The 21,051-nt window shown below is 36.3% G+C and overlaps 3 protein-coding genes across 5 annotated transcripts; all 3 read right to left on the bottom strand.

Annotated features, from left to right (window-relative positions):
• Positions 1–2,954: 2,954 nt before the first annotated feature.
• CAX11 (cation exchanger 11) lies at positions 2,955–5,618 on the bottom strand. The gene is made up of 2 exons (XM_012982478.2): positions 4,582–5,618; positions 2,955–3,793 (listed from the first exon to the last, which is right to left on the bottom strand). The coding sequence occupies exons 1-2, from the start codon at positions 5,467–5,469 to the stop codon at positions 3,023–3,025; spliced, it is 1,659 nt and encodes a 552-aa protein (XP_012837932.2). The 5' UTR covers positions 5,470–5,618; the 3' UTR covers positions 2,955–3,022.
• A 4,420-nt stretch (positions 5,619–10,038) lies between these two features.
• On the bottom strand, positions 10,039–13,693 carry LOC105958476 (signal peptidase complex subunit 3B). The gene is made up of 6 exons (XM_088813738.1): positions 13,395–13,693; positions 13,186–13,233; positions 11,458–11,520; positions 11,140–11,193; positions 10,449–10,535; positions 10,039–10,347 (listed from the first exon to the last, which is right to left on the bottom strand). The coding sequence occupies exons 1-6, from the start codon at positions 13,518–13,520 to the stop codon at positions 10,222–10,224; spliced, it is 504 nt and encodes a 167-aa protein (XP_088669864.1). The 5' UTR covers positions 13,521–13,693; the 3' UTR covers positions 10,039–10,221.
• A 4,014-nt stretch (positions 13,694–17,707) lies between these two features.
• LOC105958474 (F-box/FBD/LRR-repeat protein At4g26340) lies at positions 17,708–20,568 on the bottom strand. 3 transcript variants are annotated; one of them, XM_088814018.1, is made up of 6 exons: positions 20,474–20,568; positions 20,215–20,378; positions 19,262–20,122; positions 19,030–19,182; positions 18,405–18,446; positions 17,708–18,325 (listed from the first exon to the last, which is right to left on the bottom strand). In XM_088814018.1, the coding sequence occupies exons 2-6, from the start codon at positions 20,281–20,283 to the stop codon at positions 17,873–17,875; spliced, it is 1,578 nt and encodes a 525-aa protein (XP_088670144.1). In that variant the 5' UTR covers positions 20,284–20,378; positions 20,474–20,568; the 3' UTR covers positions 17,708–17,872. The 3 variants fall into 3 exon arrangements, with proteins under 3 accessions (XP_088670144.1, XP_088670145.1, XP_012837929.1); XM_088814019.1 differs by having other exon boundaries at positions 20,215–20,308; positions 20,474–20,565; XM_012982475.2 differs by having other exon boundaries at positions 20,215–20,565.
• Positions 20,569–21,051: the final 483 nt, after the last annotated feature.

Genomic DNA, 21,051 nt, shown 5'->3' with positions numbered 1-21,051 from the left:
AAGCAAAACCCATCAGAAAAGCACAGCAACAAAACCCTAAAATCCAATCTTTCACCCCTCTTCTCCACCCCTCCGCCGAAAACCCAAATAAAAGCAACCCTAATCCACCGAGCAAAGCATCCCCATCCAAACCCAATTCTTTACCCGCAAGAAACCACAATCCCACCGCACCAAAAATCACCAAAATTCCGACGATCCCCAATTTCGTTTTCCTTTTCCTCCTTCTCCAGCCGTCGAACCCGCCCCACCCGAACCGATTCGGGACCCAATTCCCGCCGCCATTTCCGGACCCAAATTCCCGCAGAATCAATTCTAAAGGTTCCGGTAAAAGCCTGAGCTTTGACGCAATGATGAAAGCTGAATCGAGGATTAGCTTGCCGGATTTTCCGATTCCATATCGGTTTCTTCTGTTTGCGGCGCAGAGAATTTTTGGTTCGGCGGCGCGTGGTTGGGAATTGCTGTTGGTGCGAATGGGGAAGAAGGATTGTGTGAGGTGTAAGGAGATGTTCATTTTGACATTTGGATCTGTAACTAGATGAAGGGTTTCGAGCATTCTGCTCTGTAAACTCTGAAGAAATTTAAATTTAAATTTAGTTGACTCAACTCATACAGGAAGTTACGGAGATCGAAATTAAGGAGGCGCTTGACGATATCGGTGTGGATAGATCGCCGGGGCCCGACGGCTTCTCGGCTGGTTTCTTTAAGAAGTCGTGGGACATTGTTGGAGAACAGGTTGTTGGTGCGGTGAAGGAATTTTTTGGCAACGGATTCCTGCTTAAACAGTTAAATAATTCTTTTATCTCTCTTGTGCCGAAGGGAAGCCACTCTCCTTCGGTGGGAGATTTTCGGCCGATTGCGTGCTGCAATGTCGTGTACAAGATAATTACGAAAGTACTTGCAGCGAGATTGGCGCCGATTATGGATTCGATTGTTGACAAGGCTCAAGCGGCGTTCATTCAAGGGCGGAGTATAAGTGATAATATCCACTTGATGCAGGAGCTGCTTCGACATTATAATCGAAAAAGAATTTCTCCTCGATGTGTTATTAAAATTGATATTCGGAAGGCGTATGACTCGATTAGTTGGGACTTCCTTTTTGATATGCTGAAAGGGTTGGGTTTTCCACCGCTGTTCGTTAATTGGATTGTTGAGTGCGTTTCGACTCCATCCTATTCTCTTTCCATTAACGGCGGTTTGCATGGATTTTTCAAAGGGAAGAAGGGGCTGCGACAAGGTGATCCGATATCACCTTATCTGTTTATTTTGTGTCTCGAATATTTCTCGAGACTGATGGCCAAGGCTACCGACAATCCCGACTTTAATTTCCACCCGAAATGTGGTCCTTTGAAGATTACGCATCTTGCGTATGCGGATGATTTGATGCTCCTGGCTAGAGGAGATCCTATGTCGGTTCAAGTGCTCATGGATTGCTTGAAAGATTTTGGAGCGAAATCGGGGCTGCAACTTAATGTGCTCAAATCAAATATCTATTTTGCGGGGGTTTCCGAGCAGCAGGGCGAGGATATTCAGCAAACGACGCACTTGGTTAAGGGAGTTATGCCTTTTCGGTACCTTGGTATCCCTTTGGCTGCAGCACGTCTCAAGGTTGTGCAGTATGGGCCTTTGCTTGACAAGATCTTGGCTTATATTAATGCCTGGACGGGGGCCTCGCTTTCTTATGCGGGTCGGGCTGAGTTAATTCGAGCGGTCCTACAAGGCGTGGAATGTTTTTGGCTTTCTATTTTCTCCATCCCGGTCACGGTTAGAACCGCAATTATTAAATTATGCCGTGCATTTTTGTGGGGAAAGGCAGGAGCGTCCGTGGCATGGAAGAAATGTTGCCTTCCGAAGACCGAGGGAGGTCTTGGATTGAGAGAATTAGGGGCTTGGAATGCTGCCCTTATTACGAAGAATCTGTGGGAGATTCAATCCAAGAAGGACTCGTTGTGGGTTCGGTGGGTTAATTGTGTATATTTACGGCAACAATCTGTTTGGGAATGGGTTCCGGGCCGACAAGACTCAGCTTTTATTAAATACCTGGCTTCTATTCGAGATCAGATCCGATTGCATTTTGGGTCGGAGGAGTTGGCAATCGCTAATTTGACCAAATGGTATGGTCTGCCCGGCAAGGGGTCTGCCGCTGCTTATGATTGTTTTCGTCCGAGGGCTGCTCCTCGTCCGTGGGCTAATGTGGTCTGGTGTCCAACTGTTACACCGAAACACTCGTTTATTCTGTGGCTTGGTATTCTGTCCAGGCTCAAGACCAGGAATCGAATCAAGCACGTGGAGGTTGAAAAGTCGTGCATTTTTTGTACGGAGCCTGAAACTGTGGTGCATTTGTTTTTCGGATGCACGTTTACTTACAACATTTGGAGCATTATTCGGGAATGGATGGGCTTCCCTCGGGCTGCAACTACGCTCAAGAGTGCTTTGAAATGGCTGAAGAAGGAGGCTCGTGGCTCATGTTGGCGGCAAAAAGCGAAGAAGGTGGCCCTTGCTTGCACCGTTTATCAGATTTGGAGTGCTCGCAATCGGAAAATTTTTGAGAACGAGACGCCTAGGATTACTGAGATGGTGCGTAAGATCAAGATACTCGTTTACAAGACGGTTTTTGCCTTGTTTCCGCAATCAGCTTTGCAAATCGTGCATCCCTGATTGTTTTTTGATCTTTGGTTTGCACTTGACCCTTTTTGATCTTTGGTTTGCACTTGACCTGTGGGGTCTTGTTCATGTATAGGCATTGATATATATTTTTTTGATTACACTGCCTGGGTATGCCCAGTGTATTTGTAAAGTCCGTTTTGATCTATATATTTCACATTTACCGATCAAAAAAAAAAAAAAAGTTAGATTACTAACTCAAAGAACCACAAATTTCGTGTATAGAGTTTTGCCAAATTCCGAGCTGAAGGTGGTCAAAATCATGTTACGTTATAGTTAAAACTGAAACGACATTTATCACATCCCAAACATACCTCGTGGTATTTATAGTATAAATCCATTCCCCTTCACCGAAAAAAAACTAAAAGGAGAATTTAGCAATTAATAGGCTTACAGCCATGAAAACAACATAAAGGCCAACAAGACAAAACCCCCAAAACCTAGGAACCCTAAACCTGCACCAAGTCACAACCAACAACGAACCCATCAAACTCAAAATCAAGAACACAAACGCAACCACAATACTCGTATGGAAACGAAGCTCGTAAGCTTCCGGATAAACACTCCCCGTCTGCATCACCAAAGCCGTACCGAGCCCAAATAGCATATTAAACATGGGGCATGCAAAGCAGCCCGCCATAGCCATAGCGGGCTGGCCCGCCTTCGCAACCGCCACGTCAGCAACTAGGTCACCCACCGAGTTCCCCCACGCAAGTACCGTCAAACCAAGAAGTGCTGACGGCAAATGCAGAAGGGTGCCGATAGCTGCGAGGCAGTTGAGTAGTTCGCCAGCTATGGTTGAGATCCAGAACACGCTCATTATAAATGCTGTTAGCACTACCGGGATTTGTTCGGTTTTTTTGGGTTGTTCTGTTTCCACTACCACGTAGTGGAGAGTGGCTAAGGAGGAGGTTGCGAAGAGTAGGATTGACCAGAGAGGGAAAGGGGTGTTTGGGAGGAGGAATATGATTGGGTGGTCTAAAGGGATGAACGATTTGCATGCGTATGAAAGGGCGAGTGGGCAAAGTGCGATGTTTGCCGAGCGGTAGAATCTGCTCCATTCGGATGGGGAAGTTTCCGGGATTGTGAGTTTTAGAAGTATCGAGACTGGTACTTGCCATATTTGTGAAATCTGCACAAAAAGAAATAAAAAGAATCTTCATTTGAGATAAAACGACAACGAACATTTTGGTGTAAAAAACGCACATCATTTGAAATCTTCGAAGCAACAAGACAAAGCTTTGACCTACTTAACAAGTTCAACGAGGATGACAAAACGAACAACGACATATTAACTGATCACAAGAACAACTGAAGCAGAAAATCGAGCTACCGATTATGTGCTTAAATAAGAGGCCAGAATGTTAATATAAAGTAAAGGTTCCGTATTCATCTAGTGCAGTTACTTAGTGCATTTATGTTATGCTCTTCGGTAACGAACCCGATAGATTAATATACCATTGCTGTTTATTTCCAACGGTTACGGCACCAACGCAGGCAAATATGCCAGGATGAGTATGTGAAAATTATAGCAAAAGAAAGTATCACGTGTTCCATTACATTGTACTATTGGATAGACACGACCTACGGGCAAATGTAATTTCGACACACTCTCCAAAACGTAATCCAGTATAATCACTCGTTATATTGACGGACTTAACTGTAACAGATATTCTAACCTTGATCGTACTGTTGTCGACATACACCCGACATACACCAGTACAAATCATGAGAAAAGTTACAAGGAAGCAAGTACGAACGGGCAGAAATCTATATCCGAGATACGATGCAAAAAAAAAAAAAAAGAAAATCGCAATTTACTAACACAGAAACACATGCTCTCGATGCAATATCATAAGCTTTTAAAACCGTAAAATTTATGATAGAAATCAAGATCGAATGCACCACTAGATCACATACCTTTTCGACCGCTTTCCAAAACCAAGAACTCGATTTCCTTTTAACTTCCGATCTGTCGATTGATCGCCCACTTTCACAATCGATCTCCGAATTCACCGCCAACTCCAACTCTCCCCCATTACCAGAGCTTCTACTCTTCTCTCCACCACCACCGCCGCTATACCCGAAATCCATCGAAAAAACAATCCCAACAAAGAAAACATAGAAAGCAACAAAACCAACAGCCTGCCACAAGTAAATCTCGGCACTCAAGTACACGTAAAACATGAACAACGCAGCAGTCAAGTAAAACAGCACATCCCTAATAAACGGAGCCGGTTCGACGGAAAATGGCGCGGCGTAAATAGCAACGAAGCCGACGACGAGAGCCGAGACGAAAGTCCCCGCCGAAAGAATCGCGCCGAACCCGGTTCTCGGCTGCCCACCTCTAACAGCCGCCACGGAGGCGAACACATCGGGCGCCCCATTGCCCAATGCCAGAAGCGTGACGGCGCCCATCGACGGAGACAGCTTCAATTGGGCGGAGAGATTCGTCACGACGACGGAGAACCGATCCTGGGCGGTTTTGACCAGGATGTAGAACTGCAGTAGGAGGATGAGAGAGAGAAAAGGGACGGAGAGATATGAATTGCTGTTGAAGATGCATGAATGGAAGGCGGAGTAGTTGAATAGGCCGTCGGAGGATGTGAGATTTGAGGGGGTGCAGTTTGGAATTGGGGAGAAGATGAGGGACCTGTGGGGAAATAGTGTGGGGTTTGGGGGAGGGTGGATTGAAGGAGGGCGGAGGAGGAGGAAGAAGAGGAGGGTGGTGAGGAGGATGAGTGAGATGGCGGTGATTTTGAGGATTCCGGTGAGGGTATTGGCGGAGACGACGGCGTCGACGGCCATGCCATTCCCAAATCTGTGTTGTTTCGGAAGAGAGTGGTTTATTTTTAGGCGAGTGAAGTTACGCGGCTATTGTGTTGTGTGTGTCGGTGGGTGGGTTGAATCTCACTCGCCGGTGAGTCTTTTGACTTTTGGTTATGCCCTTTGTTTTCTTTCTTTGACGCGCTTTTGCGTTTTTTAAGCAAGGTTGTAAAAAGCGGGTCGGAGGCGGTTTGGTACCGATTTACGATTAATGGGTGCGGCATTTATTAATCGCCGTTAAATTGGAAATAAATTGATTTTTAAAATTTAAATAGATATTAATTATAATTACTCAAACATGTATAAAAAGGCATGGGACTTACTATTCATAGTGCATTTTTTCCGGTTACAGTGCGAAATAATTCATTTGTCAAGAAACCCTTTTAACCTTTTTCCAAATCCTCTCAATCTCCAAATATACCGATTTTTGTAGATCGTGATTTGTTTTTGTTACAATCAGTTAGAGCCCAACAATTATCAAGATGGTCAACATCGATCCCGTTAATGAGGTAAAAAATTACGTTTTTGTATGATATTTTTCGATTTTTAGTCGTTTCGTGTACAATATCACGAAATTCTTTAATGTGTTTTGTGTGTTTTGTACGAAATTAACATCATATTCATGTTTACCAATAATTTCGTACAAAACACTACGAAATGTTAACTCGTATTTTGTATAAAATAATACGAAACAAACAATATACTATTTGTGTTGTGTGTTTAGTATGATTTTACACGAAATGTACACACGTAGTTCGTATACTTATACACAAAATCCCTATTTTTTTAATTTTTTTTGTGCAAGTATCTAACTTATTTATCTTTTTTTTTACGCAGTCATATGAAGACAACTTGTATTTTGATCCCGCATTTTTTGAGCGAAACGAATATGAAGATTTCTCTCACTTCTTTCAAGTTGATATCGTGTTCGATAGTAGGAAAGAATTAATCAAGTGGGCCAAAGCAACTGCAGTTAGTCATTCTCGCCGTTTGATTTGTCAGTCTAGAAGGGAGAATGCACAGTATTTGACGTGTGACAAATATGGACATGGCCGACAAACGAATATCGATGTGGAAGATCCTAGAAACACTAGAACAAAAAAATGTGGTTGTCTATTCAAATTGATTGGCAAAAAATCAAGATTTGATGAACTATGGCGGTTGACTGTCAACAATGGCAAGCATACTCATCCTCTAGCTTTGTTTCCTCACAAACATGGTATGACTAGTCGTATAACTTCACAACAGAAAGCAAGAATTAAATAATTGAGAAATTCTCACGTGAAGCCAATGCTAATCATGGATAGATTGAGGAAAGATGATCCGATGATACAAACCTCTATGAATCATGATTACAATGAGTTGGCCAAGATTAAATCTGAGGAAATGGAGGGCATGATTGGTATTCAATTTCTGATGCATAACTTTCAACAAGGCGAGTATCGATATTGGCATCGCGGATGTTATGTTTGCATGTCCCGAATCTATTAAGTTACTACAGCTGTTCCCGTATGTTATATTGATGGACTGCACATACAAAATCAATAAATAAGTAAAAATTACGATTGTTTAAATTACGATTGTTGTGTTATAATGTATTGTATTGTTTAAATATGTAAAAAAAACATTGATGTAGGTATGTAATGCCTCTTTTTAAAATAATTGGGGTAACTTCAGTTGGGAGGAATTTTACGATTGTTGTTGCATTTATGTCGCATGAAGATGCAAACACCTACGAGTAGACTTTGAATTGTGTGAGAGAGTTGTTAAATGGTGTCGAACCTGATGCGATCTTGACAGACAGGGAGTTGAGTCTCTTGAAAGCACTGTCAAATGTCTTTCCAGTTTCATATCATATGTTGTGTATATTTCATATAAACAGAAATGTTAAGGCAAATGCGACGAAATTTATGGGAGGCAACAAAGACCAAGGTCTGATATTCCGACGTGTGATGTGAAATTGTTGGTGAAATCATAAACCGAAAAAGAGTATCATTACAATTACAATGAAATTGTTGGACGGTATGTAGGATATCCTAGACTGATAAAGTATTTGAATGATCACGTGGTTGATATACAAGGAGAAGTTTGTCCAAGCATATAACCGCAATGTGTCCCGAAATCCCATCCCGAACTCACCCCTACAAAAACCCCTTCATTTTTTATTGTTTTTTTTTCGGGATGCAAAATAAAAAATTAAATTGTAATTTTCTTCAACCTCCAACCTAATTCCGAGCGTACAAAGGGCGAAAAAATAAAAATCACACCGGATAATTGCAAAAATTATATTTTCTTACAAAATAAAATTAATCAAATAAATTTTTATGACTAATTTACTCGATTAATATATCTTTTATTGTAATTGGTGGAAATATTAGATAGAAATATTTGGAAGAAAATATGATTTTCACATAACTTGATAACGAAATAGGTCAAGGATTTTTTTTTCGTGAAATATTTTTTTGTGATAAAAAATATAATTTTTAAATACCACTATGAATATTAAATTACCTTTATTAGCTTTAAAGGTTCATGTGAGATGCATTATGCAATATATTATATTTCGATGATGCAAAATGCTATTGATTTACTTCAAGGGTGCAAAATACCAAAATAATATATTTCAAAAATGCAAAGTGGAATCGAGCCAAATAAAATAGAATCAAAATGTACACTGGTTTTATAGTACAATCTAATGCAATTTTTAAATATGTATTAGACCTCGTGTGGTGCGTTCATTGCGACAGGTCCCTCGATTTTTTTTTTCTTTTTGGATATTTCATAAATATCAACAATAAAAATTAAGTATTTTGTATTATTTTAATAAAAAATAATTATAATGTAAAATATATTATCATTATTGGAATTTCTAAGCTTAAAATCATGGGACTGTTAGCTTATTTAGATGCGGAATACACTATTATTTATAAATAAATATAAAAAATCATTAGAAAGACAAAGAAAATTTTCTTGCAGGATTGCCTGCAAATCAAAGTTTGGATCCATGTTCCACGTCATTGTTCCCACCATTAGTTACATATTATCGGTTTTATAATTTGAAGACGAAGATAAATAGATATTTGATTTTTTTTTTTTACATTTCACTCTCTTTAGTCTTTTACTGTGTTATTTCTCCTAATGACAATTAGCACGTAATAGTAATTAGAACGTGATGGTTAATTAGAGTACACACCAAAAATGAGATATGACAAAATGATTATATTTAAATGGGTAACATTTTGGGATGATTTTGTAACATGCGACCTAGCTCCTCATTTCGCCTCCATAATTTAGAATGTATAATTTTGACTGTTACACTATATGTTTACAAGTTTTTTTGTTTTTTTTGAAATGTTACTCATATTTATGCTACTTCATCTCACTAATGGATGTTCTTGTTTGATCTAATCACATGGTTGCCACCGACCCTTTAGAGTATTCAATAAAAGTTATAAGTATGTTCTAGAGTATATGGTAAATACAATGGTGCCTCTTTAACAGAAACATAACATGTTATAAATACGGTTTGATCCTTCTAAAGTGTCTATCCAATACACGAAGCAATCAACAGATGACTTTATAGAGTTATTGCATGCAAATTTATTCGCACTCTATTTTCCCTGCTACTGCTATGCAATACTTTCTCCTTATAATATTATAAAGCAGTTTGTTTCGAAAATTTTAATGTGAATAAAATTGTCGATATGAACAAAGTCCTAAGCAACACATCTATTAATGGAAGAACTATTTACAAAAGTTAAACAACTATTTAATCAGTTGTTTAAGTACTTCCTCGTAAACAACTCAAATTTGTAACAAGATTTGAATTTCTACAAATTAAAAAATAAATAAAAAATCCTAGATTTGTTCGGTGTGTGCTTAAAATTCGTGCAAATATCGAAGTGTTCACATCTATTAATGGAATAACTATTTACAAAAACAACTATTTAATCAGACGTCCTCGTAAACAACTCAAATTTGTAACAAGATTTGAATTTCTACAAATTAAAAAATAAATAAATAATCCTAGATTTGTTCGGCGTGTGCTTTAAATTCATGCAAATATCGAAGTGTCCAACAACTGTTGTATCTTGGACTGAGTAGCACTATAGTGCTATTTCCACGCAAAGTCTCTCGCTCATCACCATAATTTTGATTTTAAAACTAATTTTACTTTAAAAGTCTAATGTAACCTCAAATGAAAACACTAACATTCTTTTGTTATTCATTACAACTGGAGATTAATGAATAAGCTTAAAATCCCTTTCTTTGAGATGATTAATCACTGCCATGTGATTGACTGCCTTTTAATCTAATTGCCCTGTTACCGTTATAATGGATCGAGAGAGAGAGAGAGAGAGAGAGAGAGAGAGAGAGAGAGAGAGAGAGAGTCAAGTAATCATATGCACATTGCACCACATTGCACCGTATAACTCAACATACGCATCACATTGCTCGTCTCATTCCGAATCCGAATCCGAACCCAAATCGATTTTCGAAAATCCAACGCAAGTTCACAGCACAATACATCGACGTGATGCTTATGCGTGATTTTAACTACAAATATTTTTCAAATAATCTCAAAAGGCTCGATAACCAAACTGAATCCATTTCCGAACTCTTAAATTACCGAATTCTTACAAACACTGATATAAAACTCTACCTCTCTGCTTCTCGATTTTGTTCCTCAAAAGTGTCTAAAAAGTTATATCAAATGCCATACTTTTAATATATTCACCTATACAACTGAGGCAAGCGATAGCCGCTCATAACTATTTTGTCGGAGAACATCTTGCCGGTCTTCGGCATGACATGCCAATGCAGTGTTAAGTTAAAGTCTTTACCTCGTAAATTGCTTCCCTATGAACACAGGGTAAGAAAATAAACAGAAATTAAATCAAAAAATTTGGCTAAGAAGAAATATATTAGTAAGTGCTAAAAGCTAAAACACAAGCACTCACTTGATCAATAAATCGATATTTGTTAGTTGTGTGAATCCAAAACTTTGCGTGCTCTTTCGAAGGTATAATTCCGTCCCATAATGACACCTGCGAAAATGCATTTTAGAAAATTTATAACGCAAATCAAACATATACTATGTTGCACGGAAACTTCAAGTTCTTAACAACTCCGTGTTTCTGAAACTTTTCGTGTCAGAAACTCGAAGACACCTTATGGGCCATTTTGCAATTTCTAAAAAGTTAGAAACATGTTTGAATAGCAGAATTTCAAATATTTTTGTTGTTTCCCTAATTATTTGCATGATTTAATGATCAATTGCAAATTGATAGTTGATTGTAAATTTATTTTGGATATGTTTGTATAAAAATACATAAAAAGAATTTAAATATAAATAAAAACTTATCTATGTTTATATAAAAAAAATTATAAATATACCCCTATACTTTTAATATTTACACATTTCCCCCTAGTTCCCGGAACATGCCGTTTCCCCGTTCCCCATTTCCATGTCCGTGCTACATAGAACATAAGCATAGTAAACGATGTCACTGACAACCAGAGGTACTAACATAAACATATTATAATGTTTAAACAACGACAGCGAGGACGAACGATCATTACAATATGCATACTCCACAACACAAATCAAACATAAAGTTAATGAACAGATACTAAATGGATATATAATACCTGATTAAGCATATTCTTTGGGGTTTCATACTCGGCGGCTAAAAAGACAAAGACCTGCAAAATCGAGATAATTGGTGTCACATCCAAATATGCTTCAATCCCAACAACTGACTCGAAATTCAGAAGGAAGAGGCAACAAACAGTATTTATACATTTTCATTACGTTTTTCTTTCTTCATATCTAACATTTTTTTCTGCCTTAGGGTTCTATAATGCCGCTATATAGAAACGAAAAGTAATCTTACAAACTGAAATCACCAAAACACGTAGAGAGGATATTCAGAGTGCAAAACTAGAATATTGTAAATGCAGACAAACCTGCTTTGTATTCCACGTGAACAACGACTCTAAGTTCGCTGATATATTCAACGTCAGGCTCACCTGCATAAAGTAAAATTCTTAATTAACACCAACGAAGTACTTCATTTTTTTTTTTTAATTGTTTCTCAAAAGGGAAATGAAGAAGCAGACCACAACTCTGCATGACGTTTTTTCGTTTTTTTAGGATAAAATCAACAGCCACAGCTTTTTGCATCAGCGTAAAAAATAAAACAAAACTTTTGCGTACTCAAACCAGACAGCAATGCAAATTTGCTCCCAATATTATTTACTACTCCCCAGAGCCCTAAAAGGGACAAAAGGTGGGGGTGAAGAGAACCGAAGAGTTCCGTTTTCCCAAAGTAGCAAAATTTGCAATTTTCAAATTCACTTAATTAGATGTCGATCATGTATTTTTCATCATTTAACAGTTTTAAAAGCAAGCCAGTATCTTTTTTTCCTTTTTCCTTCGAAAAAAAAAATATTAAAAGAAACTGGCTTTCTTGTTCCAGATCATGGTATAGACGCTCGTTCGACAAAGATAATATAGCAGATTAACTAACACTTCTACTTCAATAAAAACAAGTGTAATTCGTTCACATAATAATATCAGTGCAACACTCTTTATCTCCTATCTTAGGCAGACTACAAACTGAAACCAAAAGAAACATAGACCAAGATAACGTGATAGAGATTACATCAACTAATCATCCCCTAATTAAAAATCAGACTTAACCCAACATGTGAACCATATATCGAAGATGTTTACTCCAAGGATTTCTTTAACTCATAGGGAGATAACTCATTCAATTTCCTCGTAACTATATTTAAATTTTAGGTGGTTTCCTTTTTTCTTAGGAGAGATAGTATCCGTTCACTTAGACAGTCGCAGTTTTCTTGATTTACAGTTCCTCCAGATTTCTATATAAGAGACTGTACATATGCTTTGAATCGAACAAGAAACAAGATATGGTTATAAACAAACACCATTATCATCTTCTTCGTGGTATCAGAACCAAATCAACGACTATTCATGGCATCAACAGTTCAACCCTATCCTTATTCATTACGATCACATGAAATTTGTCGATGGAGCCTTTCCTCGTCCCTTGTCAACTATCGATACAACTACTGGAACAACCCACAACCTTAGCCATAGTCAATGGATTTGTCAGGATCAAATTGATGTTTCTGATGCGATAATAGACTGTCTCATGCCCTCAATTGAATCGTACCACAAATTCATTCTGTCTCCTTGTACTTATCTTTTTAGATAGCTTTATTATTCTTAGCCTAGACTGAATCCTTTCGTTCAGGTAGTTTCTTAGTGTCCTTAGCCTACAGATCCTCCATCTATTTAAGTTATTGCGCGTGTTGTGTTCTTTGAATGAAACAAGAAACAATATATACTCCTAAGAAACGAAATAAGGTATACTTCTACGGAACACCATAATCTTTTTTCCCCCAAACGCACAACAAGAATTCGAGTGATTTAGTTTTATAATTATACTAATCATAAATATAATTAGTTTTACAATTACATTTTCCCTTTTCCACAACTTGAAACTCTTATAATACATTAGTTTTATAATTATATTAATCATAAATAAATTTATTTCACCGCCTTCGTAATCACAACATACTCATTTTCATTTTCAAAACAGACAAGAGATCCTTCAATCTAAGCAAATAGGCTGAAATTATTTAATTAATTAGTTAATTAATTACCTCGTCATCACCATCCGGTTTCTTCTGGAACCAATTGATGTTCAACACCTAAACAAAAAAAAAAAAAAAAAAAAAAAACCCCAAAAGCATTTAACATATTAGGGTTTAAACAAACACAAAGAAAATCAAACCCATCGACACAAAAGAAGAATAATAAACGAAATTGAAGAAAATACTATTTTGCATAAATAAATAAATTAAAGTTTTACCTGGACTTGTGAAGTGGGCGACGGCGAATTGAAGTTGTCAGAGACAGAGGCGATGGCGCACATTAGCGCGAGAATGGTGATGGCGAAGGTTAGCAAAGCGTTAGCTCTGTACCCAAAAGAATGCATTTTTATTGCCCTTTTTGAATTAAGCAAAAAATGTGGTGAGCCAAAAAACCAGAGATTTTTAGTGTTGAGGAAGAAGAAGAAGAAGAAGAGTGGTGGGGGTTATGACTTTGGGGAGACTCGTCGCACAATCGCATTTATGCTTTAGATCTCTGTTTTTTGCATTTATAATTTCCGAAAATCTGATTATCACTGTCGTATTCATTTTTATATTTAATTCGATTTTCCTCAATTTTAAATTTTAATAAATGAAAAGGGATTTGTTTTTTTTTTTAATATGTTTTAAGAAAATAATTTGAGGACGAGGATGAAATTAATTGTTTGTATCTTGAGATGAGATAAAATACACTCTAATAAAAAAATAATGTTTAGTAGGGTTGGTACGGTTCGTTTTTTGCAATAAACCAAACTAGTACCGATAATATCAGTTTTTCATATTTTAAGAAACGAACAAGTCATTTTTTTCCGATTCTGTGTGAATCGTTTTCGGTATCAATTCGGTTTATTTTCGGTTTCGGTGTCATCTATCGGTTTGGCATAATACCGATATTTGATTAACAGTGAATTTGAATTTTCATTACATTTGTTTGAGAAAATTAACAAATAACAATCCAAAATTAACTAATAAAAAACATGTCACAATCCAAAATTAACTAATAGAAAACATGTCACATGGAGGCGCTCGAAGGATAAAGGCGCGCTAGGGGAAGACGGTAAATATTTATACTATATATCAAAAGGACGTCGTTTTGTATAAATCGGTTATGTTCGTTAATTTTTTTATTCTTCATGCACAAATGGATATTTTCGGTTTTTCAAAAAAGAATTACTGTACATGCGGTTTTAAGTTGGGACGGTGCATATCGGCTCGGTTTTTTTGGTTTTCGGTTCGATTCTTTTGTTTCTCGCTTTTTTTGCTCACCCCTAATGTCTGGAAAATATCTATTAGAAGAGAAATATTATAAAAATATTTTTAGTGAATACGTTTCTATTGTAGCAGTAAAATCTTTCTTACAGTAGCAATCAAATCATGTTTGGACGGAGGGAACCAATTAGATAGACGAGCTGGACTACGATCAATATGTCAAGGTATATAAGCTTTTCGAAAATCGTAAAGATACTTGTTACTCCAAGCTACGATATCAGCCGTAGTAGTACTCTTTGCAGATCTATAAATCTCAAAATTCAGAATGTACCAGGCCTTCCGGCACACTATTGCAGCGTGTTCAAGATCCTCCCGACTAAAGTTCGCATAAAAAAGGATAATTTGTATGTGTCTCTATCAACAAAAAACGTTGTGCACTCCATATAAATTTCATCCTATCGCAAATAAGAGCAATATGGAGCGCCGATTTGTGCTCATTTTGACAGCGACTACAAAATCGATTTGGTACAATATTCCGGTGATATAGCTCCACCCTCGTAGAAGGGATATCGTTAGTTCGTTACATGCTATGCAAATGAATACTCGAACTTTCGCAGGAACTTTTATACGCAGATAAAATCTCCGCTTCTGTTTACTATTCCACTTCGATTTCCCCCATTAATACCTCCCATATGATCAACCATAGATGGAATACTGAAATAATTAAGATCTTACACAAAAGTTTCCATTTTTTTTAATTGAATGTAAAAAATAATTAATAGTTATTTAAAGAAGTGCTGTTAAAAAAATAACAACTATGGTGGTGGTTGCAAAAGCTTTTACAAATAGATTGTGAACTTTTTTTTGTTCGTAATCTATTTTTAAGCGTTTGCAAAATATATTTTTGCTTTTACTTCTCTTAAATAAGTAAATTTAAGCTATAAATTTGTTAGGGATAATTAGTGAAAACCCTCCAACTCATTTACTTATATTAAGGTGGATATAACCGTCTTTTCAATATTAGTGAGAATCCCTCTAATGAGTTAATGAAATAAATATTTTATTAAAATTTATAGCATTCTCTCTCACATATCCTTCTATCAATAATATATAATTTATTTTTTCCACCTAAAATTCTAATCACATAAATTCATCGTCTCTTCTTCTCCTATTCTCTCTTCTTCCACAGACCTTCGCCTCTCTACCTCCGTGCCGCCGCCGTCACTCCGCCAACGCCGCCCCACTTCGTCACGATCGACACCATGGTATTTACAGATCTCATCATCCTCCATTATGCCCTGCAAATTCTCTGAAATCTTGAAACTAGCCTCGTAGTAGATTTCATTGTCTTCACTTCCTGACCTTCTTGCATGAAATTTTATGGTAGGTTTCTCCGTTTCCGTTTCTTGAAAAAAAAAACGCAATATTTAAATCTTGATTAAAAAAAATACTTGTTAATCAACAAATAATTATAACTACTAGAGGTACTAGATCATAAAATTTGACAAAGAAATTAATCAAGTGGTGACAATATATATATGAAAGAACATATATATCTTTTGAAAATATATACTTTTTTTTTACAATTAAATATTATGAAAGAACAATTTGTGTAGTTATTACATAAATATATACTTTACATGATATATTAATTAAAAATGTACTAATTTTTTCGTTGAAATTATGGTCAGATTGAGATAATATAAGTTTGAAAACATGGTTTAATAAATTAATTAGTATTTTAATGTAATAATTTGTTGACAGAACATCATATTTCAAGACAGGTCATGCATGCATGTTATCATATTTCTTGTTTGGTTATTTTATTTTCAAACAATTACAACTTTGTCATTAACTTAAATAGTACTTTACTTAATATAATATATTAAAAGTATAAAACTGTAGTCAATTTGCATTTAAGATCATGTGGAAAATTATTGAACAACTCTAGATCGAGTCAAAATACTCGATTAATTATGATCCATCAGTACACTTATATGATTAGCTATGGGTTCCTTTATTAAAAAAAATGACGGCAGATTAATTTGGTCACTTTAGATCAAAGAAAAATATATATTTAATTTTCATGCAATATCAAGCAAGCCTTGTAACCTACACCTATATATATGGCGACACTAAACTTGTGCTATGTATACACAATTAAAACTGTATATCCAAACGTTGCAAATGACGTATACATACGATAAGTAACGTCCATATACTATAAATGGTGCACTTCCAAGGTAAAAAGATGCGCATACGGTGTACGAGCAAGGAATTCTAGGGTTGGGTATGCTTCTCATGCTCATTAATTAGTACACAAGAACTTATCATAAACCGCACTAAATGTATTTCGTGTACATACTTACGAGGAAGCGAAGAATTATCTGATTTTGTCGGGGTCATTTCGATGGTGATGAATATCGCCTTTTCTGAGTAACAATAATGTCGACGATGTGCATATTCATCTACACCATCGTACTCACGTCTTCGTCGCTCGTCACCGACATATACAGTCTTTCTGGTGGGCCTAGGTACTGAAGAACCAACGAATCTGGATTTGTAGCTCCACACTTTTCTGCTACTGTATATCAAAAAGCTCATTCAGAGTCTCATTACTCTTGATTGCAATGACAAAGAGCTGATGATTATGGTGGCGACAACATCCTAGCACTTCAACCAAGGGTTGTTGACTATCACCAAATACGTTCATTTTTTCAGACATGGGGCAAATAACTAAAAGGTAGCGATGTAGATGGGCGGAACTATGGTGGCGCGAAAAGGGGGCAGAGGTTGAGCATGATGTTTTTTTCAATTTTTTGTCGTAATTTTAGGAAGATTCGGACATATTTGGGAACTATAATTATATGTTAAGAGGATGTATAATGGTTGTTTAGTTACATGTATAGATAATATGGAGAAGAAAAAGAAAATACAAAATCATTTAATGAAGGGTGTTCCAAACATTTCAGATAGGAAAATGAGCTAACTGCAAGCGAAACTTAAAAGGAGGAGCGTAGTATCCAAAGTATAATTACATGGATTGTCTAGTATATGAAACTAGACAAAAGGGATTTATGAGTTACAACCCCTATTTAATATTCATGCGTGGTACTTATGGAACTTTCAATTCAAAAGATCGAAATCGATTGAGCTGGACAGTTGGTCCAAGGAAGAGTAGTTATATTTTCAAAATTGGGAATGTATTTTTCTTCAAACAATGATTTACAGTTATGGTGTCAAGGTTATCATCTTGAGTAATACAATTTAAAACTAATCGAATTTTATTTTTTTTATTAGACCAAATTAACAAGAAATGAACTAGTTCGACCAATAGATGTCATATTTATCGAAGATCATTCAAGGTCAGTGGTACAAGCTCGAATGCTGCGAAACTCGACCAACACGCGTACTAGGTAAAATATATGGATCTGTTGAAACATAAATACTAAATTACGGCAACATGTATGTTTATACACACACACAAACGTTATGTTATAACAAATTTTATTGGTGACGGGAATCTGGATCTCAATATCCGGGCATGAATTCTTGCGTCAAATTGTGTCCATAACTTGTTATTGCCCATTGAGTAGTGACGGGATTTCACGGTCTCCTCACACTTTCTTGAATCAAACTGTTTGGATACGTCGTTATCCATTAGCGTTGCCTCTCTCGTCGCGGGCTTGATCATCGGATATTTCCCATCTTGTCTAAGTCTATACATGACCACAAAGTTGTCCCAATGGTCCGAGTAATAATCGCAGTCCGTGTCTATAAAGATTGTCTCTACCGAGGGGGAATTCTTAAGCAAATGCACAAGGAAATTTTCTTCACTAAGACACCCGCAGTACCCAACCATTTTAACAACCTTCAGATTTTTATGACGAAACCTCTTTGCCTCTTCTGGAGTTACTTCTGGAAATGGTATCATGCTTTTTATCTGTCACAAACAACAGCAAAGAACTAATTACAACGAAAATTTAACATTATAAATTAAGAGATAGAGATGAATTAAGTACCTCGTAATCTAAATACCATGGGCGGGACACCAAGTAGTCTATCTGTAACAGGATGAAAAATACAGGATTCGGTGATTAAAAAGAAAAATGGCAAAGGAACTCATTCCTATAAGTATGATTCTTTGAGCTCACGTTAATTTCAATTTCAGTCAAATAATTACGCAGAAATGCAAGTTTGACATTCAAAAAATGCAGCATCATTTAAACCACTTTCAAACTATAATAAAAGATAAATTCATCCATACACTGTTACATAAAATTTCAAACCCAAGGTGTGGCAACAAAATAAGAAACCATACCATAAGCATTCATCCAACACGGAATGTGATATATGAGTTACGCCAACATGGTAAATATTATATTAAATACAAAACATGAAAGAACTTGAACCAGAAAGAGCTTTCTCATTCATCGTGAAAACTTGTTATCGAAGCAAAATGCTATTTACCCTTTCTTTATTTATTGGATTATTATGTTCTATGGGTTGCATAATTGAACAGTTAAATTCCTGTCATTAGATATCAAGCTTGATAGCCAAGTTATTCATCTCAAACAACAACACGTAAACAAAAGCATACTTTATTTGAAATAAATTAAACATAAAATAAGCAGTTGAAACATTTACCTTGAGTTTAAACTCGTGAAGGAGAGGAGATGCATCGATCAATGATGTGAAAAAGAGAAGGCTCCGGCCAACTTTTGACACAATATTCAATTCCAGCTGCTTTAGAGATCCAAACTGATGAAATTCAGGAGGAGCAATTGTTCTCTTGATGCTCTGTGACAAAAAAAAAATGAAAAATGTCAGTTCGTTCGTGATGGTTAAGATATGTCATTCGGTGATGTAATTCACGTACCTCCCTTTGAACATCCTCAGTTTGAAGATTCAAGACAAGCTTCACCAGTTGAGCTGAATAGCTCGAGTGTTTATTAGGTTCGTACACGAAGGACTTACAAAATACCCCACCGAGAGTTAGCTCGAAGGGATCTCGAGTTTTCTTGAACGGTAGACTGATTTCACTTCCTTGGTACGTACACGAGGCAAGATTTGTGGCAGATATCTCCAGACTTTCGAGATTGCAACAATCAGATATTTCAAGTTCCTTCAGATTTGGCAATGGATCGACAACTCGAAGATGTTTTGTAGCATCGGAGGCCCTTATGCATAACTGTTCAATACAAGGACACGAGTCTAGGAAATATTGAACCATCTCATCTTGTATATCGACGTCAACCAATTTAAGTGTTCTTAGAGAGACAAAACCATTAAGGTATCTTAGGGAGCTCCTCATAGACCCGAACTGACGGTACTTATCACGATGAAATTGCGTTAGCAATTTTACAAAGCTAGGAAATTCGTAGCTGCAGTGAAAGCCACAGTCGGCCGACAAATCCAATTCAAATCTTTTTACTTGCTTAAGCATGGCGGAATATACCCAATGATCAATGGCAGTAGATTCAGTCTTTTGCCTTGTATTAGAAAAATGAATAACCAAACCATCAACACGGTTATACAACTCGAGGACGTGTTTCACGAAAGCTCTGAACTTTTTCCGAGTAGCAATATCCTTATCATGAAATTCCAATGTGACAGACATAGACATCCATAGATATCTCCATCTGGAAGAGAGAACGCTCGTTCTGACAGCATCTTTGATGCTCATACGAGACAGAATGTCAACAATGACATCATCAGGCAGCTCTTCAATCCCAGTTCCCTGCATCATCATAATATAGTAAGCAAGATTTACGAAACAGCATATATAATAAAACCACAACCGGCGTGCAATAAAAAAAACTCATTACGAACCTTGTGCGTCCGCTGTCGTTTTCTTGGGGTTTGTGTATCTAAATCCGCCTCGCGCTTCTTCACCTCCATCGCTATCGCAAGTTTTGGTGAAAAACTTGTTTGAATAACCAAAAAAAAATTAAATTTGTTCAACGGAAAGAGAGAGATGAAAAAATCAGTTCTTCCTACAAACGACAAACACGAATTAGAAGGAATTGAATTGTGGGATATGAATCTGAAACAGTGCGGAAGAAAAATTGCGATCCGATTTAAATTCTACCTGAAATTAGGATTTCTAGGGCACCGATAGGATAGTTAAATAGAAAGGAAAAGGAAGAAGAATAATTATGTTGTTAGAGAGGTTGATAGGATAAAGGGCGACTCAAACTTCGACTCTTAAATACTATGTTTGTAAAAAGCCGGATCCGAGTTGGTCAGACACTGATTCACGATTAATCGGTGCGGCGGTGATTAATCGGTGATAAATCGGAAATAAATCGGTTTTTAAAATTTAATAAAATATATTTCTAGATATTATTTATAAATACTCGAATCATATGTAAAAAGATATTTAAACATAGTTCTCCATCATGTATATATTCTTAATAATATAATAAAAATTTAATAATTATAAGATCATAATACATAAATATCCTTATAAAATATAAATAAAAAAACATTTTTTTTGACTTTACATTTATTCATGAACATTTCTGACATACATCATTAGTTCTTTAACAATAACAATTAACATAAACAAAATAAGACATAAACTCATTTTTTTTTTTATTAAAATCTCAACTTTTATTTTGAATTATATATAAAAAAAAAACAAAAAAAAAAAAAAAACCAATTTTT

Source organism: Erythranthe guttata, chromosome 14, assembly GCF_056151865.1.
Source record: "Erythranthe guttata isolate IM_541 chromosome 14, IM_541, whole genome shotgun sequence".
Classification (NCBI taxonomy): Eukaryota; Viridiplantae; Streptophyta; class Magnoliopsida; order Lamiales; family Phrymaceae; genus Erythranthe; species Erythranthe guttata.
This window is presented reverse-complemented; position numbering and strand designations above follow the sequence as displayed.

Bases quoted from the DNA above. Each gene is read 5' to 3' on its own strand.
- CAX11 (XM_012982478.2), bottom strand. From the start codon at position 5,469: ATGGCCGTCGACGCCGTCGTCTCCGCCAATACCCTCACCGGAATCCTC. The intron at 3,794-4,581 runs GTATGTGATCTA...CTTTTTGTGCAG, and splicing joins TTTGGAAAGCGGTCGAAAAG to ATTTCACAAATATGGCAAGT.
- LOC105958476 (XM_088813738.1), bottom strand. From the start codon at position 13,520: ATGCATTCTTTTGGGTACAGAGCTAACGCTTTGCTAACCTTCGCCATC. The intron at 13,234-13,394 runs GTAAAACTTTAA...TTTTTTGTTTAG, and splicing joins CGCCCACTTCACAAGTCCAG to GTGTTGAACATCAATTGGTT. The intron at 10,536-11,139 runs GTATTATATATC...GCATTTTCGCAG, and splicing joins CAAAGAATATGCTTAATCAG to GTGTCATTATGGGACGGAAT.
- LOC105958474 (XM_088814018.1), bottom strand. From the start codon at position 20,283: ATGGAGGTGAAGAAGCGCGAGGCGGATTTAGATACACAAACCCCAAGA. The intron at 20,123-20,214 runs GTTCGTAATGAG...ATGATGATGCAG, and splicing joins AACGACAGCGGACGCACAAG to GGAACTGGGATTGAAGAGCT. The intron at 18,447-19,029 runs GTAAATGTTTCA...ATCCTGTTACAG, and splicing joins TTCACGAGTTTAAACTCAAG to ATAGACTACTTGGTGTCCCG.